Source organism: Propithecus coquereli, unplaced genomic scaffold (assembly GCF_000956105.1).
Source record: "Propithecus coquereli isolate 6110/MARCELLA unplaced genomic scaffold, Pcoq_1.0 Scaffold526, whole genome shotgun sequence".
Classification (NCBI taxonomy): Eukaryota; Metazoa; Chordata; class Mammalia; order Primates; family Indriidae; genus Propithecus; species Propithecus coquereli.
The window spans coordinates 629991-641591 of record NW_012151130.1 but is presented as its reverse complement, the minus strand read 5'-3'; the positions used below and the strand labels follow the sequence as shown (position 1 = coordinate 641591).

Below are 11601 nucleotides of genomic sequence, written 5' to 3'. Positions count from 1 at the left end.
ATCAGCCCCTACGATGGAGCCAGGCCAGAGGTTCCTAGTGAGAAATCACCAGATCTTAACCAAAAGCATCTCACGCAGCCTGGCACTTTGGCCACATTCAGATACCACTTAAGATCTGCGGGGAACAAATAAGTCGTGTCCAGCAACAGGACACTATTTAGATAAACGGTGATATCTCTTTCATGCAGCCATTAAAAGTTATGTTTTTGAGGAATATTTAGCGATGTGGGAAGATTCTCATGATGAGAGCACAGGGTCAGAGATATTAAGCCATACCCCACACACATTTGGGGGCACCGACCTTTTGGGTGGTGGGATTTTGGCTGACATTGTTTTCTTCTTTTACTTTTCTGTATAATTCAGGATTTTTTTTTTTAAGGTAAAATTTATTAATCTCAGAATTAGGAAAGTATAGGCATTATGTTTTTTAATGTACCCGGCTATTGTAATTCAATTTGTGGGTCCTGAGTGTCCCACAGGGGTTCATGTGTCCCCAGAATACTTATCAGGGACAACGGTCAGAATGTAGGTCCCTCCAAGCCCCCTTTTGTGCAGCTCTAAGAACAAAGATGTGGCTTGGTAGCCCTCTTTGATTGCAGACTTCTGTTCCCGAGGTTGCACCAGCAGTTTTGTTGAAAGCTGCACATTTAAAAATATCTGCATCAGGTGTATCTGCCCCACCTTCCTCTCTGGATTGGAAGGTTCCTGAACAACCTTTCCTCCCTTCCATCCCTCCCCCTGCCCCTCATCTCTAGGGCCAGGCAGCCAGGGGCGCTATATTGGGCACTAACGCAGGCAGCTGAATGCACGTGGCTGGTTCTGAGGTCCCTGCAGGGCGGGCTGCCCTGCCCCCTTCCCCCATCACCGAACCCCCTTCTTCCCCCAGGCATCTGCTTGGTGCCAGCTCCTGTGGTTCCATATTAGGGACCTAGAATAGGACCCAATATGGTTTGGGGGTCACCAGGGCCTGCCCACCACCTCTCAACAGCCTGGGGACACCATGGGTAGAAATGAATGAGCCCCAGCAATGTTGGGCGCTGGCGGCTGGGGCCTCTCCCAGGTGGAAGCCACATGGTCAGATGACAGGTTTCTCCCCAAGCAAAGTGCAGTGGGCACAGGCACCCCATGGGCCTGGCTCTCAGAGCACTGCCTCCAAGGGCTGTTCTAGAACAATCCATTTTGGGAAACTCCTTGCGTGTTGTTTGTCAACAAGCATTCTTGAACACTCTAATGCCAGTCGCTGAGCTGGGGTATTCATGAATGCTTCCTTGTTTAATTTAAAGTTTAGTTCATTCTCCCGACAGCCCTGGTGGGAGCTGTCACCTTCCTCACTTGACCGAGAAGGGAAAGGGGCCCTGGGAGAGGCTGGGTGACAGCCTAGCACTGCCCCTCTGTGATCAGAGGTGGAGCTGGGTTTTGATCTTGATCTTGATCTTTCTGGCCCTGCACCAACTCACTGCAGCTGCCGGGTGTGGGCGGAGGAGGACTCCGTGGAGCGGAGAGTCCCTGTGTCGCTGGGCCAGGCTCTGGGCTTGTTCTCCCGCTGCCTGTCTGGTTGAATTCCATCATCATTCTGTTCCCAAACACGGGGACACAGGCTCCCAGGAACACCTCCCACCGTCCCCCAGGACGGGGGCCATTTTCCCATTTCCTTCCTCAAATCCCCACACTTCTGCTTCTGAAACTGCTGGTTCAAAAGCGAAGAGGAAAAAGGCTGGAATCTAAACATGGTGCAGGGAAAGGAAACGCCGGGAATAAATGAAGGAGTTTTCCTAACACGCCCACAGCCTGGATGTAAGTACCAAAAATGTGCTGTGTGATCCTGCACCAGCGGCCTGACGCTTCCTGTGCCTTAGTTTCCCTCACTGTCCAGATGAGTGGAGGGTTTCTCAGCCTCAGCGTTACTGGCATTTGCAACAGAGCGTTCCTTGGGGCTCAGTGGAGCGGAGGCTGTTTGGTGCATTGGAGGATATTTAGCCCAGTAGAGGCCAGTAGCACCCCCTTTCCAATTACAACAACCAAAAATATCTCCAGACATTGGTAAATGTCCCCCAAGGGTGCAAAATTGACTCCACTTGAAAACCGCTGGGCTAGCGATATCTCCCTTTCATGGTTGTTAAGAAAATTCTCCAAAACTCACTTCCTTCCTCTCATCCTTCCTTCCTTCCATCCCTCCTCTGTCCCTCGTTGGGCTTTATCCTTCTTCCACCACTAGCAGACCGAACAAGATGATTCCTAAGGTACCTGCTGGTCATGACATTCAATAGTTCTGTGGTTCTTGATTGGGTCAAGGCACGAGCTCAAGCCTGCCCTTCCAACCTGGGAAGAAGGTAGTGGTTCCATGTTACAGATGGTACATAGGGCAGTCAGTGCTTATGGCTGCCACATGTGGATGTGTCCACTCCTGGGGGCAAAGGAGGGGTGACATCATCACCCAGCTGCATGGGCCCGGGTCTGAACTCCTAGGGGCCAGCTCTGCCTATGGGCTCTGTGAACAGGTGGCTCCTCCAACCTGGGAAGAAGGTAGTGTGGCTCCATGTTACAGGTGGGGCATCTGGAGTGAGAAAAGGCCAGATACCATGTTGGAGCTGAGGGACGGCTCAGGACCCAGAGAGGCTGACACAGTCTCAGACGAGGGGGCTGAGACTGGCCAGCTCTTTCCCAGTTTTCCCTCCCCCTGGGCTGGACTACATTTCCCACCTTCTCTTGCTCTTTGATGTGGCCACATGATTGGGTTCTGGCCAATGGCATGTGAACATAAGGTGAAGCCACAACTTCCTGGTCCATTGAAATCTCCCACAAGACCTTCTACCCACTAGATCATCTACTCCCTCTCCTCCATCTGCCCACTGGATGTCAGTGCCCAGGGCAACCCTAGAAGCCTGTACTGAAGATGGCAGAGGCTCTGTGGCACCGGTCCCTGAATCCCTACATGACTGTGTGGAGCAGAGCACTCCCACCTCACGCAGCTGAGAGGACTTCACACAAGTGAGAAATAAACTTCTGAGTATTAGGCCATTATACACTTGTGGGTTGTGTGGGGTAGAGTAGGGGTTCCTGGACTGGGTGGAGGGCTCTGAGCTGCATTTAGATTGGGGAACTAGAACATCTATTTCACTTCCTATGGATCTAATGCTGCAAGTTACAGAGGGAGAGTGTTCGGCTGAACTAAACATATGACCACGTGACTATGAGAGGTGTCATACCAAGTCACCAAATGCAGACTGGCATGGAGGCCACCCAGGACGGCTGCAAAGTCTTGTGCTGAGCCAGACTTTCCTCAGGGCTAAGAATAAACAGGAGACGCAGAAGTTCTGGCACAAGGTGCCAACTCTGAGCCGTGCTGGCTCCGGGCTGGTGGAAAGATCAGTCCGGAGCTTGGCAGGGGTCAGTTGTTGGGGCCAGGCAAAGGCCTGTGCTCCCGTGGTCCCAGGACCTAGTGGCTCAGCACATCTGGGAACATCAGTTTCCCCAGGTGCCTGTCTCAGGCAGGAAGAAAGAAGGTTAAAGGCCAGGCAGAGAGTTCAGAAAAGGTGAAAGTGGCTCCTGCAGCCACGAGGGCAGGGACATAGGGACACTGAACCTCAGCCCCCTGGCTCAGCGCCCTTTGCTGGGACTGGGGTGGGAAAAGCCTTCATGAGACCAAGGTTCTCTTGAAGAAGACCTAACAGTTTGGTGCCTTCTGGTTCTAGGAGGAGCAGCGAAGCCTGTGGCGCTCGGGAAGAAAACTCAAGGTCATAGTCCTACAAGCGAAGGCAACATGCAATTGGGAGCAAAGTCCCCTGGGCTACAGCTTGGGCAGAACTGGGGTAGGTCACTGACTGTCACCCTCCTCAAGCCTCCAAAGAGGGGAAGGCTGACGTCCAGCCCGTGTCCCCCTGCGAGGCCAGCCTGGCAGTTCACAGCAGGTGGCGGCTGGGGCTGCAGTGTCAGAAGGGCCACTCTAGTCCCTGTCTCTATCCCTTACCTTGCTCCTCCCTGTGTCTGGGGGCAGTGGTGGCTGGCTGCCCTGCCTGGGATTGGGTGACTTGGTCCGGTGACAGCAGGAGGAAGCCCATTTGACTCCTGGCCTGAGCCACATCCTCATGGCTTTACCCCCCATGAAGCTCACATTTTGGTGCTTGGTCTCCTCTATTTCCTAACCATTTCGGAACCTGGAGGGGGAAGGAGGCTGGTTAGCGGGCTTCTCTGAAACACCATGGGGCGACTTAGGGCCTCCACCTGCGTTGTAAGGACAGGCGCGGCTCACGCAGCTGCACAGGCGCCCACACCAACCTGGGGAGCCCGTCTGTCTGCCAGTTCGCTGGTGGAAAGGCACCTGTGAGCACCGCCCAGAAGCCTAAAACCAGCCGGTGGTACTGGGGAGGGGGCCAGTGACCCAGAATAAAGCCTGAAAACCCGGCCTTGACCAGAGTCCGCCTCCCCCCCCAGCTTCCCTCTTCTCTCGGGGGTCCACAGTGTCCCCAGACCCAGGGACACTGTTTACCCTAAACGCCCACAAAGACTTGAGGGGAGTTCTTCCCCTGCCTCCCACATCAAGAAGAGAACATTTTAAAAATGTTTTTATTTAATTAAAAAAAAGACAGAACTAACAACCCAAAACCAGTAGTAGGTACAGGAGTCACAGGTGCTTAACTGCGAAACACACAGGGGCGGGAGGGGGTGGGGCAGAGGGACAGGAGGCAGGCACAGGCCACCACTCCCCAGGGCGGGGCGCGATGTGCCAGGTCTGAGGTGTAGCGGGAGGAGGGGGCGACCCAGAGCCCGGGGCCCCTGAGACAGGCCGGCGAGGGGGAAAGGCTGTGAAGGCGTCTGAGGTGGTTTTGCTGCCTGCTCTTCCTCCTCGTCTTCCTCCTCTTCCTTGGTGCCTAGAGTGGGCCCTGCGTTCTCTGCCTGGGACCGGGCAAGAGGTAGGATTCACTGGAACACAGCTCTCTCTAAATGACGGAGACTTCCGGGACAGCGGGCGAGGAGCGGGGCGTGGGGACGAAACCAAACGGCACGGCTGCCTTGCCTGTGGAAGGAACAGGGGACGCATCTCGGGGCCTCGCCGGGCCAGGGGTCTGCGGGTGGCGCTCCCTTCCCTCAGCCTGGTCACTCCGTGTCATGGCGTGGAGGTGGTGGCGGGGGCTGGGTTGGCCGACGGCAGGGGCAGCCCACGAGCCCTGACGCTTGCAGCTTGCATGCTCGGACGCGCCGCCACACAAAGCCAAGCGCGGCGGAGCCGAGGGCCTCAAGCAGGCACGAAGGGGCCCTGGGTGCCTCCCGTGCCAGCTCCCCGGCACGCAGGGGCAGTCGGCTGGGGCCACCACACGTGGACGTGTCCTCTCCTGGGGGCGAAGGAGGGTGGGAAGGACGATGACGTCATTACCAGGCCACATGGACCCCGGTCTGGACTCCTAGGGGCCGAGTCCACCCACGGGCTCCGTGAGCAGGTGGCTGAGGTAAGAATTTGCTCGTCACTTCTCAAGTACGACAGCTACCGGGATCACAGACGACCATCCAAGGTCTGATCGAGAAGTCTCAAAAAGTAAGAAATGATTGATCTTTAGAAAGCATGTTTTATATAAAAGAGGGTAAGTTCCATGTTCCGGAGAGTTTTTCTTCCAAACCTGGACGCATTTCCACGCTCTTTGCTTGTTTCCGGAGGGGACAACAACAAAAAAATGGGTGGAAAAACTGTAAAACACAGAACCCACTTCCTCAGTTCTGAACAAAGTGCTGAGATTTCCCTCTTGGGGGAGGAAGAAAAGCCCAGCTCGGCCCTTTCATCCAAACCTCCTCCACTGCGTCCCGTTAGGTGGTGGCAGAATAAATTACAATAACAGGAGGTGGGGGACGTGTCGCTGCTGAACTTTTTAAGATGAGGACATGAATGCAACTTGCTCTCCTGGTGTTGACTTGCAATAAATCATGATTTGTATTCACCCAGGAAATGGATGTTTGTTCTCTAATTTTTCTTTTTTGGTTGCTGTTCACCCTTGGGTCTCCCCCTGTTGCACTGTGGCCAAACACGAGTCAGGGGTCTGCCCCCGCCTCCCCTGGGCCCCCCACCACTCAGGGACAGGGCTGCTCCTCAGGTCAGTGGGGACGGACACAGCAAGAGGCCATGTGGCCACCTTTCCTCCAACTCTCAAGTCCAGTCAGTGTGTCTGTCCTGCCCATGCTGAGTGAGGTGGAAACTTCCAGAAGCAGATAGGAGAGCCGGTAACAGCCCCCAGCCTTCACCTCAGACTCCTCTGCAGTCCTGCGGGAAGCAGCCCCAGGACAGCGCAGAGGCTGAAGCACCAGTTGGCTGCAGAACCTTCTCTTCGGGATGACCGTTTTCAACCACGGGCCACGGCCAGAGTGCCCGAGAGGGGGAGAGACGGCGAGGAGGGGTGACCTTCGGTGTCCTCGTTTCTGGCTCAAAGACACAGGAACTTCAGGTTCAAAAGCAGCTGACAAGAGTCCAGAGGCCCCCTTGTGCCTGGCGAAGCCTTCAGGTGGCCCAGCGCCCAGGCAGGGCGGGGAAGCCCTGAAATCCCGTTCTTCTGGCAAAATTTGTTTCCAAGAGGAGATAATGGCTCGATTTTGTTTTCCCGAGTTGGTCAAGGCCATGCAGCCTCAGGAAGGCTCTTGGGCCTCCTGGGAGATTTCGGAAACCCTGGGGCATCAACCCCCCCGTTTTGGGATGAAGTCAGCCTCCAGCTTCTACCGCAGCCCCGAGTCCAGTCTCCTGGCGCTTCCTTCGCTCGAAGCCAGCCCACGACACCTGGAGACCAGGGAGGGCCGCGTTTGGCTCGAGTTCATTGTCCATCCGTCTTAAGGATCACACGCCCTCCTGTGTGACACAAAGAGCCGTTCTGGGCAGGCCGGAGCTGCAAGCAGGGGTGGGCCTCACACGGGGGTCGTCCGCCGGTTCAGCATGCTGACGTGGAAGCCTTCCTTCAGGTCCTGCTGGAAGAAGTCGTGCACCTGCAGGAAGCTGGCCTCCTGGTCGGGGCTGTAGCTGGCGGCGGTGGTCACCTTCAGGGGCTCCCTGGACAGCGTGTACATGGACAGCTCCCCCATGGGGATGGCCCCGGTGATCTTCAGGCCCACGGGGGACGCATCCCTGGACGGCGAGGCCTCGGTGGACCTGGAGCTGGACCTGGAGCGCCGTCGCCGGTACCTGTAGCTCGGCATCCTGGCGTACGGAGAAGAGGAAGAAGCCTTAAGGAACTCCCGTTTGGTCTTAAACCTCAACTCTTTATTTTTCTCAATGTAAATGTTTACGGCCAGGACGCCCACCGTCTCGGCCACGATAAAAGACAGGGCTCCAAAGTAAAAAGACCAGCCGTAGTTATAATGGTTCTTTTTGTCTTCGTCTCGCTTGTCACTTGGGTCGCCCGTGTTGCTGGAAATGTAGACGATAATTCCTATGATGTTACTGAGGCCTGATAGGGAAACAGGGAGAGGGGCGGGGGAGGGAGAGAGGCAGAGGTTAGACCCAAGCTGGACCGGCAGGGCAGGGAACAGGCAGCCGTTCCCCTGTTCTGCGTGCTGACTTCTCTTTGAAGTCATTAATTTTGAATGGTACAAAGTCTAAATGAGGCAAATTGTACAACACAGACTTGTAACCACCTGGTTCCCCTCCCGAAGGCAGCTCCTGTTACCTGCTTTCTTACATCCTTTCAGAGAGAATCTCTCTCCAACACACACAGGTACCTGTGCTTGTCTGTGCGCAATATTCTTGGGTTTTTCACTTAACTGTACATCCGAGAGATGGTTCCACGTCAGGACAGGAAGAGCTGCCCTGTCTTTCTGACTGCGTGGGGCAACCCCATACAGACATCTAACCAGGCCTCTGCTGGGGGACCTTCAGGTGGCTTCCCGCCCTCTGCTGTGACACTGCCTTGGACATCCCCGTGCCTCTAGCGTTGCACACACACATGAATACAACTGTGGGGTGCCGTTCCTGAAGTGAACCTGCTGGGTATGGGGTATGTCCATTGAAAAACCTAAAATACACTTTTATTTTGGAATAATTTTAGATTTACCCAAAAGTTGCAAAGAAAGTCCAATGTAATCATGGGACCAGCAGTAACTAGGCTTACTCTGTTGCTAACAAAGTGTCAAGTTACCTTGTAGGTATAACAGAGCCAAAACCTACAAGTTGTGTAGCCAAGGCATGGATAACAGAGTAAGCTTTGACCTCTAATGACGCCCGGAACCAGTGATTCCTCTCCTCAGAACCAAGAAGACCGGTCCGTAACTAGAACCTGACCGCCAGAACTCTTTCGGAAGTGAGGGGTCCGCTGCCCGGGAGATCTGGGGTTAAAATCCATGTCAGTGTCCCTTACTGTAAATGGTCAGGTTTAAGCCCTCCAATGAGACCCAGCCAAGCTGACATTCCTGAACCCTCTCCCTCACCCTCCAAGCCATAAACTTGCCCCTAAACTGGGGGGACAGGTCTGAGCCCGCCTCCCGTCTCCTTGCTGCTGGTCTTGCAACAAAGCCTTTCTTGTCTCCAAAGCCAGCACCAGAGCATTGGCTTCTGGGCACGTCAGGCAGCACCTGTCACTAACACAGAGAGCCCGTGTACGTCTCACCAGCTTCCCTAATGTTAACATTTATGTCACCACGGGACATTTGTCTCGGTGAGGAAACCGACCTGGCACATCACTAGTAACCTGGATTTACCAGGTGTCCACTAATGTCCTTTTTTCTGATTGCTCAAAGGACCCCAGTGTGAGGAGGAGGAGAAAGGGGGTCTCCTCCCACTGCCACCCGCTGCTCTGGGCTGAGGGGAAGGCAGGAGGGACACAGGACCAGCCAGGAGGGAGGCTCATGCCTCTTCCTAGGGGACCCCAGTACTCCCCTTCCCAAGACACATCCCCCCCACACACAAACCGGCCACAGTCCTTAGACACACACACACTCTGCACGTGCCTATTTATGGCACTGGGAGGAAACAACGGCTGAAGCGGCGTAGAAGAAAGCGCACAGGAACTGGGTCCAGAGCCCCGGCCCCAGCACCCCAGCCCGAGAGCTGCACAGTGGCCTGATGGCGTTGGCGCTCAGTTCCAGGATGTAAACAGAAGGGGGTCCTCTCTCGCCCAGGACAAACTCAAGGGGAACATGAGATGGAGGTGAGGGTGTCCCTGAGGACCCCCGTGGCCAGGCCCCGGGCCAGGCCCGCCCCGTCCTTGGCAGAGGAGACCGGGCACGACCACCACTGATCTGCCCACGATCGCCACCGCTGGCACAAATGGACTTTTCAGGGTGCAGAGACCAGGTGCAGGGGATGACACTCCTGGGCTGGAGAGCCTGGTGTAAGATAAAAGACGCTCTGAAAGCGAAAACACTGTCAGCACAGAGCAAAGGGCTAAGAATTTGGGAAAGAATCACGAGCTCCGTAACATTTCTCGCAGTTAGTTTCTGGAACGAGGCTTAAGAGGTCAGCAGCTCCTGTCTCTCCTCTCAGGGACCCTGCTGCGCCTTCCTCTGACCTCCCCGGGAGCCGCTCACCCCCGGGAGCTAGGAAAGCTGTCAGGAGCCCGGGTGCCCCGCTGGACTGGCTGTGAGACCCACCCCTGGCGTCCCTTCGTCCACGTGTGCAGTGGCAGGCGTGCATTCAGGTGTTGCTATCAGGGCGCAGAGGAGAGGATGGTGTTCAACCGTTTGGACCTGCTGGGCAGGTGGCACGTCACTGCCACCCTGACGTCTGGGGGTTTTCCTCCGTCACACTTTCCCGGGGCAGTGGGCGTGGCTCTGAGGTGCTGCTCCCCTTCGGGGCAGTGAGGACGGCAGGGGCTGCCCAGCTCCCTCTGCCAGGCACGCCGGGCTTCTCTGCTTCCCTTGCACGGTGGCCACGCACACCCACTCTGGGCCCTCGCCCTGTCTTTACCTGGCCGACTCCTTCAGGTCTTGGCTTCTCATATGGTATGGACAGCCCTCCCCCACGATCACGCCCCCTGGCAGTTGGTACCACCGTGGCCCCAGCTCCCGCCCCAGCGCTGGCACCAGCTGGGCAGCCCGGGCAGGCGGCTCACCTGCAGCCACAAAGAGGATGCCGGCGCTGAGGACGATGTTGTTCTTGCGGCTGTAGATCCTGCCGGCACCGATGCACAGCCCTCCGAGCAGGAGCAGAATGGTGCTGAGGATGGGGAAGACGCTGGAGGCTCGCACGACACCTGGGCCGGGAGGGGACAAAGCAGAGAGTGCAGTGAGATCAGCCGCCCTGCCCTCCGGTGTCTCCCAGGAGCCCTGCAGCTCCAGGCCTTTCCGCAGGATCTGAGGTTCCCAGCAGGACCTGGAGACGGAGGGTGGGGGCGGGGGGAGGGGTCGTGGGGACAGCTGGGCCAGACGCAAGCGGTGGCTGTAGGTCTGCTGCTTCCCCTCCTGACGCCAAGTGGCCCAGAGTCACGTCTCACTGAACCTCTCCCCCAGTGTGGGCACCAGAGGGGCCATGATAACAGCCATGAAAACACTGGACTCCGTGGTATTCCCGCCACACCTCACAGCCCACAAGCCCTTTCCTGGACGCGGTCTCCCTGAAGCCCCTGGAAGGCTGGGAAGCCACGTCCACGGGAGGCGGCCCTCAGGGGTCTCAGTGGTTGAGGACACAGGCTTTGGCCATGGGCGGGTCTAGGTGTGGGCCCTCCTCTGTGACATACTGGCTGTGTGGCCTCAGTCGAGTCCCTTCCTGCTCTAAAACTCAGTTTCCCTCCTGTGGAAGGAGGTCCATCATGGCGTCAATGTCCTGTGGTTGGCTTTGCTTGTATGAGGTGCTCAATACGGGGCCTGGCCATAGTGTGCACTTCCTAGGTGACATTTTATCTTCATCGTCATCATGATGGTGATGACACATGACAGATGAGGACGTGGAAGCTCACAACTTGCCTGAGGTCATGGAGGAGGAGGTGGCTGGGTGGAATGGGATGCTTGTGGACTGTAACATACAACAGAACTACCCTCGTGTTCTTGTTCTGCCACTGACTAGCGGACCGGGGCCAGCTGACTTCAGTGACCACCTCTGTCCTCCTTTTATAACCCGGGGACAGTAGCAATAATACCTACCTGTAGGGGACTGAATTGTGGCTGCCCCTAAATATGTCCATGTCCTAACCCCCAGACCTGTGAACAAGACCTTATTTGGAAAAAGGGTCTTTGCAGATGTGATTATGTCAAGACTCTCAAGATGGGCTCGTCCGGAGCGGAGAGGGTGGGCCCCAAATCCAATGGCAAGTGTCTTAGAGGAAGAGGAGACACAGGCAGCAGAGGAGACCCAGAGGGGAGGAGTCTTGTGAAGACAGAGACAGAGGCTGGAGTGCGCTGCCGTGAGCCCGGCAGAGCCGGCAGCCACCAGAAGCGGAAGAGACAAGGAAAGGTCCTCCCCTGGAGCCTTCAGAGGGAAAAAGGTCCCATCAACACCTTGACTTTGGACTTCTGGCCTCCACACTGTTGTTTTAAGCCACCCAAGCCGTGGTCACTCCTCAAGGCAGCGCTGGGAGATGAACACACCCTCAGAGGGTTACCGCAAGGAAATGCAGCGCACAGTGGGGGCTCCGGCTCCCCACCCTGTGTCATGTGGGGGAAGGTCAGGCAGGGAAGGGGGCACAAGGACCCGCCCTGGAC

The 11601-nt window shown here is 56.3% G+C and overlaps 1 protein-coding gene and 1 pseudogene across 1 annotated transcript in view; both read right to left on the bottom strand.

Moving 5' to 3' along the window:
- Positions 1 to 5858: 5858 nt before the first annotated feature.
- LOC105820422 lies at positions 5859 to 6600 on the bottom strand (annotated as a pseudogene).
- CACNG4 (calcium channel, voltage-dependent, gamma subunit 4) overlaps positions 6532 to 11601 on the bottom strand; it is a 51628-nt gene continuing 46558 nt past the window's right edge. Inside the window, exons 3-4 of the mRNA XM_012656899.1 lie at positions 10017 to 10157; positions 6532 to 7418 (exon numbers count right to left, since the gene is read on the bottom strand). Of these exons, the coding sequence (XP_012512353.1) occupies positions 6880 to 7418; positions 10017 to 10157 (680 nt within the window). The 3' untranslated portion in view covers positions 6532 to 6879. The remainder of the gene's footprint in view (positions 7419 to 10016; positions 10158 to 11601) is intronic.